Source organism: Pundamilia nyererei, unplaced genomic scaffold, assembly GCF_000239375.1.
Source record: "Pundamilia nyererei isolate P.nyererei 1_Seehausen unplaced genomic scaffold, PunNye1.0 scaffold00123, whole genome shotgun sequence".
Lineage (NCBI taxonomy): Eukaryota > Metazoa > Chordata > Actinopteri > Cichliformes > Cichlidae > Pundamilia > Pundamilia nyererei.
This window is the reverse complement of record NW_005187524.1, coordinates 1616072-1636130: the sequence shown is the minus strand read 5'-3', so window position 1 is coordinate 1636130 and position 20059 is coordinate 1616072. Positions and strand designations below refer to the sequence as shown.

The following is a 20059-nucleotide window of genomic DNA, read 5'->3' as shown; positions in this document are numbered from 1 at the left end:
ACCACACAATTTTGCTTCAGTGGTTTAGCACAAACGTAAAAAGAAAGCTACCGCTGCACTGTTAGGTAGATATTATTTTTCTACTTATTTAATTATCATTTTCTTTTTTTATATATGTATGTATGGAATATTTTAGTGCATATTGTATTGCAATAAAAGGAGAGACTAGGAGATGTTATAAAAGAAATTATTTGTACATGTCATCCTCACTCCTCACCCGGCACTCCTCTCGGATAAATAGCGTAAAAGTAGCTTGTGATGTAAAACAGATTTTACAATGACAATACTGGTCTTAATAAACCACAGCGTCATTAAAGTGAAAGCCCCAGAGCTGCATAAGTAAGACAACTTTAACTCCTTGCATTTCAATTCATTCTATTGTTTAGCATGAATATGTAGGAATTACACAGCAGGCTACCGGGGCTCAGAGTACTAAGCTAAAGCAAATGTAATTTTTCATTTAGAAAAAAATATCCACTGACTTTTTCAGATGACCTAGAAATCCATTTTTAAATCTGTATGATTAAGACAGGCACTGCAGAAATCTAGACAAAGCCCGTGGCATTAACCTGCCAGCTAATGAGCAGTTAGGTAACCAAACAAATGTGCATGGTATAGTAAGTCACAGTTCTGACTTACTAAGTGGAAACAGTGAGATAAGTCAAACATGATCAGAGAAAAACCTAAAAAAAATACCACTAACTCATGATTATAAGATAATAAGCTGTCATTTTCATGGGTGTAATTACATGTAATTACATAACATTAAGCCAAATTTGAGATATATAAGTATATATCAAGCAGTGGCCTCGGGAGAACTGATAGGATCGAAGCGAAAGTGGTAAAAATACTGAGTCATCGGTTAGTATATTAACACGCTGGGGTTGCTGTCTGAATTACATAACCATGAGTCAAAATTACAGAATGAAATCATTGTAGATCTAAATCAGGAAATAATCTTCATAGTTTAAGTCATGAGCTATAGTTTCCTTTTCTGAAAGCGTATGAAATTCCACAACCAGAATGATTGGAGGGGGAAAAGGGGCTGATGATTTTGGTGCTGCATGTTTGCAAGCTGTTGTGTCTGTGTGCAAGCCTGATGGAAGTTCACCTCAGTCCTTCTCACTGGGCAAAACCTCTACTAGTGACTTAAAGTGAGCCTAGGTAATGGACAGAAAGCTTTCTGCTAACTGGTGCATGCAAACACAAACCAAAGGCTACAAATAGGTAAAGACTACATGGCACTTGAGTGTTCTTGTCCATCGCAGTAAGAGGACAAAAGCTTTTCTTCTCCGAGGGCCTGCCTACAGAGCATTACGGTAGATGGCCTCCTCGTACCAGCTCTCCAGTGCAGTGCAGAGAGCTATGGATTTTCTGTCGGGAGTCGCTGGCTGGGACGAGCTTTTAATAAGTCATGCCAACCGGCGAGCCATAGAGGATGCATTATGGTGCAGTTATGCCGTTATTATGATGGGAGCGCATCATGTTGCCCATCACTTATCGCTGAATTTCAGCTGCTCCTAACACTGAGCCACAATTTAAAGTAGACAGTATGGGAACTCACCACTAGAGAGGATCTTGGCCGGCAGTGTCATATTTCCAGTGTGAAGTGTGCTCCTCCAGTGATCCACTTGCATGTAAAACTAACACTGCTTTGAGCCACGGTTCATCAGGACAGTGGCTTCCTGGGGATAACCACAGCCTGATCTGCTCACAGCTGCAAGTGGTTGATTTCACTTGCTAATGAGCCAGCTACCTATCTTGCAGCCATTCATCAAAGTCTGCCCAGCAAGTTGACTGTGTAAAGTGGACCCTGTCATCACAGTAGATTAAAAGTTTAAGCATACTTTCAATGCTTTTTGGGATTGGGGTAAACACTTCCTGAATAATGTCATTAGACATTTCCAAGGAATTTTCATCTGATGCCCCCACCGGCATCAGATTACAGTCAGCACTAAACTGTTCTCGTGTCCTGTTAGTAATTAAGCAAACACCATTACCTGGAGTGCAATCTATGCTTCCCCTTGCATGCCCCCTGCTGACAGTGCATTACTGCAACCCCCTTTGGTTTCTAAAAGAGAAATTAACAACTACCAGTAATTGGTTTGGTTATTGTAGCAAGTTTATTGGACATCAATGTTACATGGCCTGAAAGATGCATGTCCTCAGACTGAGGCATGAAGCCCAGCTGAAGTGTCTCACTGAAACCCGTTTGTGACTGTGTTGGATTAAAGTAGAAAAATCTGCTCAAGAAATACTGAGCAAGACAAAAACAAAAACAGCACGCATACAAAAAAACACTGCTTAAGAACACTGGACGCAATCGGGAGTGAAAAGGAACGAATTTGAGTAGCACACAGCAAAATCTCCAGTGTAGTGTCTATATGGGTCCACACCTCTGAGTGTTAAATACAACACTGTTGAGTGTTAAATTAACACTTTTGACAGTGTTATATGTTTAAAAGTAACCTAGTCAGTTTTGAAGATCAACAATGGCTAACACTGAGCAGTGCTGATTTTCTAACACTGGAAAATAACAAAATGTTAGAAATAATCCAGTGTTAGAAGATCAGCACTGCTCAGTGTTAGTCTTTGTTAATCTTCAAAAGGTGTGGACCCATATAGACACTATCAACATGTATTTACATCTATGTTTTTTCTCACGCTAGTAGCATTGACAGCATTTTTACTAGATTACATTACAGTGTACAGGGGTTCCCATTATTTGGTCCAACCACTGTATTTGCATGAATCCAATACACCTTTTAGTGTCTTCAGCTCCCAGGGTATCCCCCTCAAAAAGCTTTTTTGTTTGTTTATAAAGCCTTCTGAGTAACTGGAAATCTATGACGATATTTACATCTGGGGGATGAACAGTCACTACATGATCTAGTCAAAAATGGTAAAAACTCAGAAAAGGAACTAAATCCCATTTGGAAGCATCAGTTTGCAGCACCAGCTGCAGCTTCATCCTTCTGCCCTTCCTCTGATTCTTGCGCCGTCTTTTTGAAGAACCGTTCAGCTCGTAGCTCCTCAAAGCAGAACTCAGCAGCACCATTTAGCAGCAGCTCTTTACAGTACATGCTCTGCTCCTGTTGTTTTCCCGATTCTGCCTCCTTCTGCTGCTGCTGATGGTCCTGAAGCCTTTTGAGAGGAGTCTCCTCTCTGCCCGGCTTACGCGCTGACAAAACTGTGTTAACTGCTGGGTTGATCTTACATGGAGTCCTGACGGAGGGACAGAACAATCCACTTACATTCAGCTTAGGAAGACACTAATCAACATGTGATGTGAATATAATATTTAGCAGATAAAGCAATGACATAAAATGTCAGATAAAAACTGGACCTTTTTCTGAGATATGCTACTAAAAATGTGAAGAATACTGGAAATACTTTTTCCCTCAACTGCAAGTATATATGGTAGTCTATTCATGTCTGTAGGTGCAATCAGCCTCCAGAAAACTGCACCCAGACTGAACAAGCTAATGATTTGATAACTGAGATGACGGAGGATTTTTTTAAAAATTCATTTATTTGGGCTTTTCAATTAAATGTGCGTATACAGCCACAGATCTTGGTACTCAGGCATTTCTGTTGAACCTTTAATGCTCCTGCCTGTTGTCTCTTTGTCTGTTCCCCCCTGGTCAAAATAATGAGTAAAATTAAAAATGAATGAATAAAAAAATGAAGGTTTTTATAGTAACTCACATTGTAGGAGGCTGATCCGACTCCTCCACAAACGGTTGGAAAGTGAGTTTGGGAGGCGGTGGCGCCATAACAGTATGTCCAAATTTGGACTTTTGGGGCATCTATGACGACATAAAAAGAAAGTTATGAATCAACTTTGCATAATGGCTTTCAACACACACAACAATGAGCCTGTTCTCCCATACCTTCACATCACACCATCGCTCAGGCTTCTGCTCATTCTCCTTCGCCCTAGATGTGGGAGGAGCCACCCAAGCTTCCAATCTAGGCTCCGATGGGCCTGCGCTCTGAGCCTTATTCTCGTCAAAGATGACCAACCGACTGTTACTGCCAAGAACAGGGGCGCCTTGTGACTTCAGGCCACCGGGAATACCTGAATACAAACTCATTATGTTTTTCCCAGTCTTAAAGTACTGTTATCATCAATTTAGTATTTTGAAACACATTTTATTTGTATACTCATGTGCTTACTTCTGATTCCGGCCCCTGTTCTGTTGATGGGGGCGACAGCCTTTTTCTTCCCTCTGTGTTTCAGATCAGCTAGAGAAACTCTCTCGAGTTGCTTAGGCTCATCATCACTGTCTTCCTCCTCCACATTCATCATCACCTGCCGGGAAACGCGTGCCTGCAGTGCCCTGCGAATATAAATACAGAAAAATGTGATCACTGTAACAACATAACAGAGATGTTCACTTATCAGAAACTATACTGGATGCCTCCATACTTGTGAAACTGTAGGAGTTTATCATGTGGGTCAGCACTCTTTCTGAACCCCTCTTGGTAGACCAAGTCTGCTTTGCGGAAATTGCCCTGATCCTCATACTCCTCTGACCAAGCAATGTAGAGGGAAGCTTGTGTTACTCCAATTCCCTGTGCTTGCATGTATCTGTAAATTTCCAAAGGCTCTTGGCAGTTCTTCGCCTGGTGACATGTAATGAAAAGTTATAAATGCAGCATTAGTTTGTCAAAGTAACAGAAATAGTCAGAGGTTATGCTTTTGCACTCACAAATTTGATCCAGAGGTCAACATAGCGGGGGTCATTGTGATAATGTTTCTCCTCTGTAAATCTGGTCACGACCCGTTCCAGCAGTGTGGTGAGGTTGCTCTCTTTTCCACCCTGGGGGAAGGTTTGTTCTGTCCACTTAATATACCTGGAAAAATAAAACCGTGTTAGGATTACAGGGAAATTTAAGAGCAATGTTTATGAGCACACTTGGCTATTGACATATTTCCCTTACCGATCCCAAACACTAAGTGGATCATCGCCCTCGTATGTGCGCAACTCGGACTCAAATGCCCTGCAGAAATAAATATACACAAGGTCTTTTTTCATCATATAAAAAAATGCATGGACAAAATGTACAACAGAAATCTCTGTCACCTAATTTAAGTTTAAAATAGCCATCCATACTGTCGCTGCTGGTTGATTGCAGAGGTGGGTCCATCTTGTTGTTGACTCAGCGCCTGATGTAAGGCCGATATGGCTCTTCCCCGCCTCAAAGGCTGGATGTTTTCTTTGCTGAGCTCCCATTCCACATCTCCTCCTTCTGCCATTTCTGAGACAGAAACTAGATACATACAGCAGGAGAATTAATTACTTGATATTTATCCCCGGCTGAATTTGTAATTAAAAATTAACCAGAACCCCAGAAAAAAAAAAAGCTGCATGACAGTTTTAAATGGATTTGTTATTTGTTATTGAGTGAAATAAGTACTTGATCCCCTACAAACAGCCAGAAATCTGGCTCCCACTGATTGGCAAATTTAAAAAAAAAAATCAATCAATTACAGATACCCTTATCTCAACTTGTTATGTGTATAAAGCACACATGCCCACAGAATCAGTCCTGGATCAAAACCATTATTTCGCCCTCTGTATACACATTTTAATTCAGTTGCTTGGAGTTTTTAAGTTGTCCTATTTTTAAATTTCTGATCTGTAATCTAACTTCAATAAGAAATCACCTTATAGGCAAATCAATAGAACAATAAAAATTAAACGTAACCCTTTAATGCCTCATATTTGACACAAGAATTTTTGAGACTACTACATCATCAGTGTGTCCGCCCCACAAACAAACAAAACGGCCCAGAGATGTGAAATTTATATTCTAGATTGTTGGTCAGAAAGACACCATACTGTCACAAAATGAATAACGGAATCATTTTGAAGTTGTATAATGGTTTTAAAGGAAGATTTTCTGAGGTGACCTTCATAGTTTTAGCTATGCTTTAAAAATTTACCACAATCCTGTTGTTTCTCATTTTTACCCAAGTTTGACTGGATAAGTCTTGACTCGGATCATAACTTGAGGGCTGTGCTGGGTGTGCCACTACATCATCCTTTTTATAACTCAAAAATGTTGCTAGAATGCAACCTTTTATCTTGGTGACCCTGACAAACCAATTCTATATACATAGCAGGCAGGACTACTTTAAGGCTCTGCTATCTAATCTACCTAAAATCTACTTGAGTTGATTCAGATCTCTGCTGCCAGACTTCTTACTACGACTAAAAGGAGAGAGTACATCACACCTGTTGACTTTAAAATCCTTTTATTTAAATCCTCTAGCTGTTGCAAAGTGCAAGACAAAACCTCTGGGGAGGTAGCTTTTTCAGTGTTATGCTTCAAGCTGCTGGAACAGCCTGCCAGAGGACCTGGCTGTGTTGAAATCTTTAAACTTAACAGCCCCCTCCAAAGCCTGAGTGTGACTGAATATTCTTTACAGACAGCACTTGTTTTAATTTCATATAACTTCTTTGCTTTAAGTAATATGTAGTTTCATTCAGTTTTTATTTTATTTTTCACTGGTCAAGTCTGTTACTTTTTATTTCATTTGATGCACTTTTGTTGTAGTTGTATTTAATTTTAAATAACTTTTTTGATGTTCTGACTTTGTTATACACTAACGTGAAATGTGATATACACAAAGCTTATTATTATCTCTGTATAGCCAAAAGTAATCTATTACTGTACTGACACTGTCATTATAATTGTTTATTTCGGGCTTAATTAGTTCTTTTGTGTGAGAACTAAATAGCATGATGTCCAGGAGGCATACTGAACAAGTTTCAGGACAACATGAGCTAACGATGCACTTCAACAACAACACATTTTAAATAATTATGTGGTAAACTTCCATCGTATTACAAACCGTGTGACACGTACACAAAATAATGTTTAGCTATCAACACTCTCCCTGCGTTCCTGTTAACGTTAGGAAGTGCATGTGTTTGGAGCTAACACACTAGCTAGCGAACGATAGCTTTAGCCTGACCAACTTTAGCGTTTTTTCCATCGACGACAAATTTACATAACTGAATTAAAATAGACTTTCTGCAAAATGTGCGTGTTCTATACCGCTTCCGAGCCTCCTTTATTTCTTTTCTAGGTGACAGCTCGAACTCCAACGTTGTCGCAGTAAAGCTGTTGAACGGTTGTGTCTGTATTTTGAACAAGAGCCGCCAGAGATTTAGCAGGACTCTGATTGGACGGAAAACCGGAAAATGCGTTTACATTACGTCATACCTCCTCTTCCGCGTTGCTTCCTGTTTTGAATGAACACCTGAAAATAGTTGCTAGTAGCTAGCTGCCAAATTAATGCTCACGACTGAGTGTGTTTTCTTAGACATTTTAACGCACTGTAGCTGTATCGATAGCATTAACATCCCCCTACCCATGAGCCTCTGCATGTGTCGATATGGACAGTCGATGTTATTGTTGTGCATCCAAGTTTAGCCTCTTCAAGAAGGAGGTGAGTATTTCACGGCTAATGCTAACCACATAGACATACATAGAGGTACATTTTGAATAAAGTGATCTATTTACTGTTCGTCATAGCTGGGCTGTAAGAACTGCGGCCGTTCCTTCTGCTCCAGCTGCTTGACTTTCAGTGCTGTGGTGCCTCGCTGTGGCAACACCCAGCAGAAGGTCTGTAAACAGTGCCATGGTAATCTGACCAGGTAACGCTCAAACCCTGCAAGGAAGAAAAAAAACCCCTAAAAGTAGTTTTGTTTGGACTTTGGAGCTTCTCTCTCATTTTAATTTCTTTCTTTTTAGTGGGCCATCTTCAACCAGTGCTGGCAGATGGTCTCCTCCAGAAAACTATAAAAAGTCAGTGTATACGATCAAATAAGGGAATAACTTAAACTTTGGCAGCACAGCGGTTTCATAACATCTAAAGTACACGTGTCTTCCATTAGACGGGTCGCTGCACTTGAGGCCAAACAGCAAGGACAGCCAACACAGCCTGTGAGGACCAGCAAAGCAGGACATCCACCAACCAGCGGCCTGAGCAAAGAAGATCAGGCAATTGCTGAAAGGCTTCAAAAGCTCAAGGAGGACACAGCACCTAGTAATAAGATTTTTAGCAGCTCTCATTTTTATTTAATCCAGCAAGTGCAGTAATATTATAATATTTTCCAAAACAAGGTAAGGAGTAAGCTTTTTGCCTTCTCTTCAGGGTCTGTCCCCTCTGACAAAGAGCTCGAGTCCCGACTTGCTGCTCTGAAAGCTCCCAGCAAGCCAGTACCTTCTGCACAGGAGATGGAGGACCGTCTGGCCACTCTGCGGGGTCTCCCTCCACCATCTCAAGCTCCTCGACCTGTGAGCTGAATCTCTTCCTGCTTGTTTGTAACATCTTAGGCCTTACAGTACAGCTCAGTAGCTCAATAGCTTCAAATATTTATTTAGAGGGAACTCAATACTAAACAGTGTCCCTTAACTCCAAGTATATATGCTTGTCTATTCATGTCTGTAGGTGCATCAGCCTCCAGAAAACCGGACCCAGACTGAACAAGCCAATGATTTGATAAGTCAGATGACAGAGGAAGTTGCAATTGACAACCAACAATCAAATCCTGAATGCAGTAAGATATTGCATTTCTCCCTGATTTTACCTGCCTTAAACCAATAAGTAATGAGTCAGTCATAACATTCATTCTTATATCGTAAAATTAATAAACAGGTACTGAACAACACTGTTATTAAATCTGAAGGTGTAGATGGCCGCATGAATGATCTCAATAAAGGTGAAGCAGGTACATTGGATGAGAATTTGGAAGAGAACCAGGATGCAGCCAAGCAGCTGGAGGCTGAGAAAGCCCATCTGCTCGAGGAAGCTATGGAGGAGCTGAGGAAAGAAAGTCACTCTCAAGATCAGATCCTGCACATGGCAAAGAGGCTGGCACAGCTGAAGGGGCAGGACCCGGACAAAGGTGAGTTATTCGAGCACCATTCACCTCACCTTATCTGTTATCCACGCACTAGTGTGTCATAAAATATGATAAGGACGTGCGTTGTAAATGCAGTTTCCATGACAGAAGTCCTAGCATGCTAGTGTATCATGCCCCATTTTCATTGTGATTCATTTATAGTTACTATGGAGGACTTCCAGCAACCTGACAGTGAAGAGGAGACTGAAGAAGAAGCTGTTATGAGAGTGTTAAAACAGGTGTGGCAAAAATAACCATGAGATGATAATGAACTATAAATAATTTGTTTCTGCGTACATCTTACACCCCTAAAGGTGCAAGTGAACTAATTCAGACCAGTGTGCCTAGCCACAAGGGGCTGCTATTCTGCCAGTTTAATCACTTCTTATTTTTTCTTGTATGCTTTCAGCTCTCAGAAGAAGCTACACTAGATGAAGCCAGTGGCTACAACATACCTTTAGAACAGAGTGGGCCAAGGAATAGGGAAAATAAAAAATCGTCCAAGAAACCGGTACAAAACCACGCTTGAATTATTTCTTTATTTTAAAGCTACGTGAGTGCATAAAATTTAAATCCCGATCTGATTTTATTTTAAAGGCTCCGCCTCCGGCACCTAAGAGCAGGAACCTACCTGCTGCCGATGCACATCAGCCGTCAGACAGTGACGAAGAAGAGCTTCCGTGGTGCTGCATCTGTAACCAAGATGCCAGCCTTCGATGTCACACCTGTGATGGAGATCTGTACTGCAACCGCTGCTTCAGGTAGTATGAAATGCATTAATTATAGAAAGAAAGGAAAAAAAGCCTAACTTTAGACTCATGATAGACTTTTGCATGGAAGCCTTGACTGCACACAAAAAAACAAGATCTCTGTGATTTGGAATGCATACCATGACCCAGATAAATTGCAGGCAAGCTGCTGCCCTACTGTTAAGCAGCATGAATATAAAGTATTTAGTCTGATGAATTATCAATCCATGCTTCATTATGTCCCCAGGGAAGGCCATGATAAATATGATAGGAAGGAGCATCGCACCACTAACTACACTGCGCCAAAGAAGAAGAGGGAGACATGATAGTGAAGCTAAGCTGCAGGTGATTGGTAGAGTTAGGCCAGCCATCACACTTAGACTTGTTCATTAGCCTTAAGTGACTTACTATTGTTAGAAAACAGTCTCTCTAATCATCTAAAACAAGCCACAAACCATCAGAACTCCTCAACATATTTTATTCAGTAAATGCTAAGGCTGAACTAATTGAATGAAGCATAATAAGAAACCACTGGTAATATTTCTTGCAAAGCACGGGTTAGATAAGGACCATAAACACAATGTAAATGCATTATAATATGTATAATATCTTAAATATAGTTTATTTTTTGTGGAATGTATAAAAATAGACGTATGTAATATTTGTGAAGGTATTGCAGCAAACCTGCACGGCCGCTTCACATAGGAATCCCAAAAATTCATATGGTTGATCTGAATAAGAAGTATTGGGTTTATTTTTATTGTGACTTGTCCTACTTCCTAATGGCAACAAAGGCTTATTTAAAGTGCTCTTTTGCACTTGTCATCATATGATGATTTCCAAGTTTTTATAACCCATACAGAAAGCAGACACGTCGTGAGCTCATCTGGGATGATGTACAATCCCAGACTGCTGTCAGCTCTGCACCGAAGAAGCACAGAGGAGTCAGTATAAAAGGATTACTAAGGGCTTTGTTTTCTTTTGGCAGTCACTGCAGTCGCTCTTGTAATCTGTGTTCGGCTGGGTGTGTAATTTCGTTATAAATAAAGGATAAGTGTTAGCAACTATGTCACGTCGTTGAGAGCATGCAGCATACCTTAGTCTTAATTTAAACATTAAAGCCTTATTTTTTTTCCTTTTTAGATCCAACGTATTATTACTTGATAAAAATATCTCAGTCTGTCAGGCCTTGTAAGGAGTGCAGTTCTTATAGTATACATGCCTTTGTCAGAGAAGTTGAGGAGAACCATATAAATTTCTATAGTGGAGACCTCACCCGAAAGACCCTCTGTGTTTGACAGAGAGAAGGCCAGAGTGCAGGCTCATCAGCGTGCATTACTGTCTGGCTGAGGAGAAACCATAATTACACTCTTCTCTTGGGGTTTGCTCCATTAAGGTTCATATGGAAAGTGTTACTGTGCCTTTTCTGGCCGTGTCATACACATACCCCAGACGGGAAATGGACGAGGATAATGGATGCATACTTAATGGAACATCTTGTTGCTGATCTCCGTGTGTTTACACCTACTCTTGACATGTCAAAGTTTCCTTTGTTTCCATCAATCTGTTGAAAATGCCTGAAAACACGACTTTATGTTTTGGGAATAAAATGCTGACTGCCGTTCTGTAGGAAAGTTGTCTGTAGACTGTAGGGCAAAATCATTATCTGTGTTTCTGAGCAGTTATGAGCTCAGGGTAGTTTAACTGGTACTGTAAACCAATTAGTGCAATGTACACGCCACTATTTATTTGAATGAGTGGAAATGATAATACCTGATGAAGCATATTGGTGTATCACTTTGTTAAAAATCAGATGTGAGCATTGTCTTGAAAATGTTGAAATGTTTTTATTTTCTTTTTTTACGTTTTGACAACACTGTTATCTGAACAAAAATATTTATGTACATAAATAAGCAACTAAAAATGTACAGTCATACACAAGAAACAGTCCGTCTGAGTAATAGTCAGTACAGCTTGTATCACGTGTACGTTATTGGTATGGTATTGGGAAACAAAATGTTGAAGCAGTCTATAAATGAATTTGAAATAACAACATTAAAAAAAAAATCAATTCAAAGCCCCACAGCTCTGGTGTTACATTGATGATGACCCAGCAGGAGGAGGCAGGGGGCAGGAATATAGTCCCTCTGATCCACACCTACAGGCATCCAAATGGTTAATGCGTGGGGGGACGGGAAGATGAGCGGCTCCACGTTGTCTCCATTCTTAATTTGACCTACAATTATTTCTTCAGTGGACCTGACATTTTACGTAGACCCTTTATCCTGTAGAGCAGCCCGTTGATAAAATCCTGTGGAGCAGATGGGGAAATTTTATTTAATTTTTTATGTAACTTTAAAACAATAAGTAGACTTATTATTTCAGTCCTCTTTTCTAAGTTTTTGTCTCACCTCTTTTGGCTTCCCGCATTCTTGCAACAACTCCTAGTGAACAAACAGAAAGAGGTATACACTTTTCCATTGTTTTTTCTTTGAATACATAGCACAACAGGATTTCATTATGAGTCAGTTTCTTCTTAAGGACAACCAAATACAAATATGTACATTAGTGCTGACAGCGAGGGGCTTCACTGCCGTGCTGCCCTCACATGGGGCGATCCGGAGATTTGCCGCGTTAATGCTGTTATGGCGCTAACGTCATTTTAACGAGATTAACGCTGACCGCACTAATATACATATGTAATTTAGGGGAACTAGTTGCAGATACACTCAACAATAATAAATGACTGACAAGTCATTAACAAGCAATTGGGATGTTTAATCAGATCAGTATTTAGGCTATTCTACAGAATCCTACCTCCAGCCGGGTTCTTTGCCCCTCATCCGACAGCTCCAGGAGCTCGTCTATGTCGATTTCTAACTCTGGGATCTCTTCTTCCTGTGAGAGTGGAGAGGAATAAAAGTTAAAGACCATATTCATTGAGACTTGTGTTTCTGCATGCCTCACAAACTCCTACAAATTGGATTGTATAATGTGGGCTTCTTGGCTTTTTATCCCTCCTCATCTTTCCAGCCAACTAAGCGTAGTCATTCAGACAGAAGACTAAGGCTTACGTTTTCAGTTCAATTCCATTTTAGTTATATAGCACCAAATAACAACGAAAATCGCATCAAGGCACTTTAGAGAGAAAACCAATCAGATATTCCAACCCGATGAGCAAGCACTTGGTGACAGTGGGAAAGAAAAACTCCCTTTTTACAGGAAGAAACCTCTGGCAGAACCAGGCTCAGGGATGGGCAGCCATCTGACGACTGGTTGGGGGTGAGGGGAGGAACATGGGACAAATTTATTAGTTATGTTGGTGTGGGTTTACTGTAGAGGATAAAAAATTGATTGACTTGATGGGAAAAGCTGCAGTGGGCTGATGGATGAAGACAGAAAGGCTGTATGAGGATTCAGGATTCAGATTTTATGGATGGTTCAGCCAGCTGGCATTCCCAGCTCCGCCACTTTTTTTTACATATTAATCTCTGATGCACGTCACATGTTTTTAATACTGCACACCTGGAAAACAAAAAACAACACTAACCCACGAGCGCTCCCAACTGCAATGTAACGACCTATAGATTGCATCATTTTTAAAGATTAGCAGCAATTATATGTGAAGACTGTAAAACATAGCACTCTCCACTCTCAAGGCCAAATATAGCAAAGCAATCACTTCATGTAACAAGCTCTGAACACCTTTCAGGGAGAATGAGGAGTGCTCACTGGAGGAACTCGAAGATATCTGGAGTCAGCAGGTGCATGCTCATATTTGACGAGTGTGGTCTCTTTTTTTTATTAGGAGGAATATTTTCTGGTTTGGGAGCTTTCATGACATGAAAGGACGGGGCTCACACAGCTTTCTAGATGTGGAGAGAGCTAATCAATGCGGAAGTGCTGAGTGGCAGAATAGATGGGCCCCCGTGCCTGCCTCTAATTGATACACACTGCCAATTTGGACCCTGTGTAATTCTGCTGATGTCTGCAGGATAAATGCAGTGCCGAAGGTTTTTTTATTATTATTATTATATCTAAGCTGTGCATTTATGGACTTTGCTTTACCAACTGTACTGCGGTTGGTCTTTTTGTACTTGACCTGGTTCAAAAGTGCTGATAGTGTAATCCTGAAAAACTTCAACAAAGCATCTTAATGACTAAAAGAAAAAAGCAGTGAATACGTTTATTATTATACTTGTATTTATTAAAATGGATTGGGGTTTTGTAGAATTGTGTTCAGTATGCATTCCAAACAGTGCTAAGATTACCTATGACATGACTGAAGAGGTTTAATTTTCACCATTTAGAGCCATTCAGTGGCTCTACTATAATTGTATGAGAATAGAAATGTGTATAAGTATACTTCATGTCCAGTGAAAAGGAAACCTCTCTAATGTACTTATACTGCTCTTAAACTTCCTCAGTCTGCCTCTGAAAGTGAGGCAATGCAGAGCACTGCTGAATATCAATGAGCGACGGCTTCCCCTTGCTGGGAGGAACACATGCGTTTATCACGAAGACTCACAATCTGATCCTCATTCTAACTTCCCAGTATTTCTTGCCGGGATTTACCTTCATTGTGAGAGGGAAAGGGCCTTTTAACGAGGCCTCTGGGTGGAAACCATCTCAGCAGCACTTTTTGAAGTTAAAAAGCAATATACTAAAGCTAAAACCAATGTTGGCACTAATGCTGAAATTCATGAATATCAAAGTGGCTCTCAGAGGACTGAAGCTTCAGATGGTAGTAGTGCAAATATGTTGCGAAGATAAGACAACTTCCACCGGAATTTTACAATTTTTACATTTCACCATTATCGGGAGTTGACCTAAAACTCTCTCAACAAGCACTCCTGAGCTGCAGTGATGGGAAACTGTCCACATATAGAACAGTAGCTACTATGTGCAGAGTGTTTGCCATTAGCTTTGGATGTGATATTCTCACTGCTTAAATCAAGAGAGGGTGTCTGAGCCAATAAAATTGTTGTGTAATATGTTGACATTTGATATCCCAAGGGAATAATGACTTTGGTGACCTTTGACCTGTTAACTGAGCAATCAATATCACTCCTTGACATTTATTAAGTACCAGACAGGAAATTCAAGCTATGTCTGATTTTTTATTCAGCTTCAATTTGGATATTTACTGATATTAAGAAGAGCATTACCACTTTTGCATAGCTCTAATAATCAGCTGGTGAATAATAAGCAAACTAAACTTTGCTTATTGCTGTGACCACTGAACACTTAGATTTGATGATGCTGTATTATTCTTTGCTAAGCAGCAGCAGGGATTAGACAGGAAGGGTTTGCTATTTTCACTAACACTTCACTATTGTGGGCATGAGCAGCTAACAACACGACAGCTTTTTCTTTTTTTTCTTTTTTATTATTATAACAGGTTTAGTTGAACTTCCTGTAATTTCATAACACAGTCAGTAACACGGTTCACTAGCCTTTCCTTATAACAAGATATTAACATTAACATCAAACGCTCATCGTGGTGTTTGTTATTACACAGGAAGCCATGCCCAGGAAAACGTGTCTTGTTTCGAGAAGATGCCGGCACATGTTAACTTATCATCCCCTTCCCTTTTCCTGCCAGAAGCACGAGCTGTCCACATCTCAAAATATTCATTAACTTCAGCAAGTGAGTCACGGCAGAGTTGCAAGAGAAAAAAGGGAGCCTTATCCTGTTGTCTAATTACATACAAATCTGAGCAATTTTTTAAACAAGAATCAGCTGAACTTCATAGGATTCATCCCAGTCTGCATAAAGTCTCAAACAAATTACTGTCTCTCAGTGGAAATTTCTGCAGTCTGCACATTTAAAAAAACAAGTTTTCACTAAAGAAGACTGACACTCAGTGGGGAAAATAGAAGTGTCTGTCTAAATCGAAGCATGCAGACTGAGAGGTTGCGTTGCCTATTTTAGAATTCTTTACTTAGTATATAGTTTGAAAGGTGTGAACTCTGCAAACGGAAGCCGCCACACCAGACTGAGGCAGTGCTTTCTATGAATTAGAGATGTGTCTAAATAATTCAGGCGGTGACACAGGGGACTGACGGTAAATGCTTCCACGCGGAAGACTCAGAGAACCAACAAAGGAACCTTCCCCTGAGCCCATGCAAAATTCATTACACTGGCCTGTGCACGTGGACAAGAGCAAATAATCCCACATGAGGACCTGATGCAAATATTCAGGCTATCCAAAGTGGAAAGTTGAGCCTTAATTTCCATATGTAAAGAATGTAGGTTTGTCTTAAGGAAATTGTAAAGACAAGGTACTTGAAGTCAGTGGTAGCAGGTATTATTGTAAACCCATCAAAGAAATGCATTGTGTTATTGCTCTGTTGTCAGTTATACCGAGAATCCGTCCATCCTGCGGCAGGGCGAACATCTGCTATCTGTGCTGTACATGTGCTGCACAATTACACTTGTGTTAGATCACGTTAGAACCAGAACGAAAAAGCAGAAGTACTAAAATAATTGTATGTTTCTGGGACAAGATCAAAAGAGTAGACAGAGACAAGACTTTGGATCTGTTTTTGTCTACGTGTCCCAGTTTCAACTAATGTGATTTATTCTGCCCTCAGCATCGCAAGCATATTAACATATATTACCAAGAGGCTCACAAAACAAGTATCCTGAGGAGGAAAACACTTAAGTACCCTGAGTTGTGACTCAAATGGTTTAACTTTAAGGCAGCCAGGCTTAACCCTGGTTTAGATAAAGACGTTATCTAATCATGTTCAGATTTTCTCCACAGAACTTCCCTGTCCGCAGGCAGCCATAGATCTGCCCACCTGCTCGTGCTCTGCAGTGTTACTATATTCAATTCAATTACAATTCAATTTTTTTTATGTAGCACCAAATCACAACAGCAGTCACTTTAAGGGGCTTTATATTGTAAGGTAAAGGTAACGACCACCTTTGAGCTAATGAGGAAGAAATCTCCAGCAAAACCAGACTCAGAAAGACACAGACAGGACAGGACAAAATGTGTATAAACACAAATAAAGAGTGAAGAAGAAACACTCACAGTGTAACTAACAGAGGATTCAGGGTCATCAGATTCAGCCCTAACTATTATGCATTGCTTTATGCAACATGAAAAGGGTTTATTGATCATGTAAAGGGATGCCAGGCAGAGAGGTGGCTCTAGACCATCTTAAAGTGAGGAGAGCCTCCGTGTGGTTTGAGAGAAACGAGAAACACTTTGTCTCTGAGTTCTCCGGCACGAAACTGAGGCTGCGTTGTCATCTGATCCACGTCGTCACTGGAAAGCTCGCCCTCCTTTAACAGGCACCCTTAATTCCAACGTGCCACACCGCCTCGTGTAGGCGACGAGACATCTGTTGCCATGGTTTCCCCTTAGTGAACGCCAAGCAAATCAATATGGAGCCTCTGACATAATTGGATTGCATCCCACCGTGCAGGAGGGAAGATATGAAGGGTGTTGTTGTTGGTAGAGTCCTCGCTGTATTAAAACGAAGTCGTCTTCAGAGCATGGAATAAATTCGCTAAGGAAGTAATAGTAATGCTTTTCCATGATGTAACTCTTTAACCATCACATGTCCTGTGGTAATACAGACTGCATATCCTGCTGCATGTTAATTTCTATATCGAAACCATCATCGTTAATCATTTCCTTATATGTGAGCAATCAAACTATGTACTGCATTTTCGATTACATAGTTACTGAGTGACTGGGTGAATCTGTCACAGGACACGCAGACGTTGGATTGTGACATAATTGTTTTGGTGCACTGACTCACTGTTACTGTTGCTTGCCTCACTGTACAACTTTGTTATGTGCATCATCTAAACGCCTCGTATCTTAATGTAGCCACATGGCGACCACGTATGCTTAAAGAGACCGAGGTGTGTAATTGTGGTCGTGCTTACTAGTCACGTCCCCTCTCTGCAAAATCATTCGATCTCTTAGTGCAGAAGACCACACAGCTGGCACCTCAGTCATTTTGGTGACATGCGCGGGTTTCTGTACCAGAAAGAACAGCCGTGAAACACAGCTACTTTCCTACCACCCACTCCCCTATGAGGTTCTTGTCGTTTCTATTACAAGCACCCTTTTTGAGCGGCTCGGTGCCTCTCCCCTTACTTGCTCCCCTCTCCTCCTCTTTGGCCACAGCGTGCTTCTGAGTGAGTGTCTGTGTGAGCCAGCCCCGTCCTACCTCACAGTCAAACAGCAGGTGCAGCTGCCCGTCGATCCACTCCTCGATATCCAGCCTCTTCTGCAGGTCCTTGCGGTTGTATTTGACTGTCAGCTTGCCAAGTTTGCGGTGCGCCGGCTCCTCTGCTTTGTCTGTTGCCTGGAACATCACCCTGGACTGGGTGCTAGGGTCTGATGCCATGGCTGCCACGGCCTCAGGAGATCCGTGGAAACGCACCGAGCTGGAACACAGACAGACCTACAGGCACGCTGGACTTGCAGGCTCTGAATCCCCAGCTCTGTCTCTGCTTTTCTTTTAGTGATACGCTGCTCCCACACGTATCTCCTGTGTTTCCTGTTATCTTTGTGGAGTGCTCGTGCTCTCCCTTCTCCTTAGCACTGCTTCTGGTTCCCTGCTTGTCCTCACCCCGACCCCCCTTCTCTCTCTCTCTCTCTCTCTGTCCCTCTCTAAAGCTCACTGTCTTGCTCTCCTTCTCTCCTCCTCTTGCAACACCCACTGGCTGCACTATCAGTAGAATGGTAATGAGATATGGCTCCGAGCTTGCCTCTGCATGTGTGTATGTGCACACACTTTACAGGGTGTGTGTTTGCGTTTTGCTCTCTTTGTCTGTCTTATATCAGGAAGGGGTGGGTGGGGAAAGGTGGTTGGGGGGAGGCAGTGGGCATAGGTCAATTACAGCAATAAAAAGAGGAGAATGGGTGAAAGGGCAACTGCCTTCAATCAAGTTAGGATAATAACTCTGGGTGAAAATATCCCAGCATATCCTTTTGCACTTTTGATCTTTCCCCTCTGATCATTGCACGTCTTGCCAATCCTGTCATTACTGGCACACCACTCGTGTTCTTTTTTATTGTTTCCCCCCTCAGTAAAAGTACCTTAAGTATTTATAAGTTGACAGACTCAAATGGGTTTGCCATCCTTGATGCTTCTTAAGTTCACAAACACTTCTAACTATAGCTGGGTCCCCCCCAACCTGACAGGTGATCCAGGGTTCCTCTAGTATGGTAGCTGCTTAGTCCTTTATAATGGGTATTATCAGGTGTGCGTTTAATAAGCCTTGAAGTCCAATTGGCATCCTCAGTTACGCACAGGTAAATAATGGATGACGCAGCGGCAGCAGCAGTGTTTATGACTCTTTAGAAGTCAAACGACAAAAGTCTGAAAGCATCAGTGTTTCCAAAGTCAAACAGCAGCACTCCACCCCACAGGTCAAAAAAATTCATAGTAGTGGACACCTATGCCAGATTATTACAGCTGAGACAAGAGAGGCAACAGGCTGCAGAGTTTCCACAGATCGTATTACGATATGAATAATGGGGTTCAGCTTTTTTGGCTTTTGGCAGGGACTATCCATCAGGCATGCCTGCAAGTGTTCACCCACTGATGCACCGTCTGTTACAAACACTGAATTATTGAGTGCCTCGAGCAGCTCACCTTTCCAAGCAAACAAATTCATCCATCCCATCTTATGGCTACTTGGTTCTGCTCTATTGGGTTGTCTAAAAAAAGGCTAGGCCTTCTCACCTCAGGCCTATCAGGGTGACTCATTGTAGGTGACAGAAAAAGAAAGCAGGGCCAATAAATAAGCTTGACCTCAGCTCGTGTGACCCGTAGGGCTGAAGATGGGTCCTTTTAGGCAGCAGAGTTCACAGATAACCCCACTAACTTTGTTTTCTACAAGATAGTAATTTTCTGAGTGTTTTTGTCTTTCAACATTTCTAAACCAAATTATTTACATTGCATAATTTGATTATCAACTTCCTGTTGCTCCACACCTGGTTCATGCATTGCTTCCTGACTGGTCACATATTTTAATGAGTCACCAGCCTGAATCAGCTCAGTATTACTATGACAAAGAGAACTGGGGCTGCTGTGAATTTAAAAGATGGGTCCTTTTGTTTTGTTTTTTCATATTAGGGCTAGACGCATGTTTTGGTTTGTTTGTTTATTTTTTTACAGTAATTTTAGAAATAAACAATAAACTGCTCACCGCAGCCAGCTTGTTCAGCATTTGGTGGGGCCATACTGCCATCTTCTGGATTAAAGCTCATGAACATTTTAGGTCCGTGACAGTATAAAAAAATAGGGTAAGTAATTAGACACTGAAAGAGGAGCTTCACAGCCACAGAGACTGTTCAGCTTTTTCCATTTTGGAAGAATTCCTAATTTGCATCTATGGTAAAGACATCA

General features: G+C 41.2%; 3 protein-coding genes across 5 annotated transcripts; 1 reads left to right on the top strand and 2 right to left on the bottom strand.

Annotated features, from left to right (window-relative positions):
- Nucleotides 1-2594: 2594 nt before the first annotated feature.
- On the bottom strand, nt 2595-7587 carry bub1bb (BUB1 mitotic checkpoint serine/threonine kinase Bb). Of its 3 annotated transcripts, none has more exons than XM_005742794.1 (9): nt 7540-7587; nt 5121-5277; nt 4948-5007; nt 4716-4860; nt 4433-4629; nt 4180-4343; nt 3894-4081; nt 3709-3809; nt 2595-3225 (listed from the first exon to the last, which is right to left on the bottom strand). In XM_005742794.1, exons 1-9 carry the CDS (start codon nt 7547-7549, stop codon nt 2943-2945), a joined length of 1305 nt encoding a protein of 434 aa, XP_005742851.1. In that variant the 5' UTR covers nt 7550-7587; the 3' UTR covers nt 2595-2942. The 3 variants fall into 3 exon arrangements, with proteins under 3 accessions (XP_005742851.1, XP_005742852.1, XP_005742853.1); XM_005742795.2 differs by lacking the exon at nt 7540-7587 and adding an exon at nt 7072-7197; XM_005742796.1 differs by lacking the exon at nt 2595-3225 and adding an exon at nt 3541-3640.
- zfyve19 (zinc finger, FYVE domain containing 19) lies at nt 7237-10597 on the top strand. Its single transcript, XM_005742797.2, has 12 exons — nt 7237-7465; nt 7552-7673; nt 7771-7824; nt 7914-8065; nt 8174-8316; nt 8471-8579; nt 8709-8927; nt 9087-9163; nt 9334-9435; nt 9522-9685; nt 9921-10018; nt 10536-10597. Exons 1-11 carry the CDS (start codon nt 7412-7414, stop codon nt 9997-9999), a joined length of 1275 nt encoding a protein of 424 aa, XP_005742854.1. The 5' UTR covers nt 7237-7411; the 3' UTR covers nt 10000-10018; nt 10536-10597.
- Nucleotides 10598-11903: 1306 nt separating this feature from the next.
- Nucleotides 11904-18434, bottom strand: ppp1r14d (protein phosphatase 1 regulatory inhibitor subunit 14D). Its single transcript, XM_005742798.2, has 4 exons — nt 17870-18434; nt 12491-12571; nt 12085-12117; nt 11904-11984 (listed from the first exon to the last, which is right to left on the bottom strand). Exons 1-4 carry the CDS (start codon nt 18047-18049, stop codon nt 11916-11918), a joined length of 363 nt encoding a protein of 120 aa, XP_005742855.1. The 5' UTR covers nt 18050-18434; the 3' UTR covers nt 11904-11915.
- Nucleotides 18435-20059: the final 1625 nt, after the last annotated feature.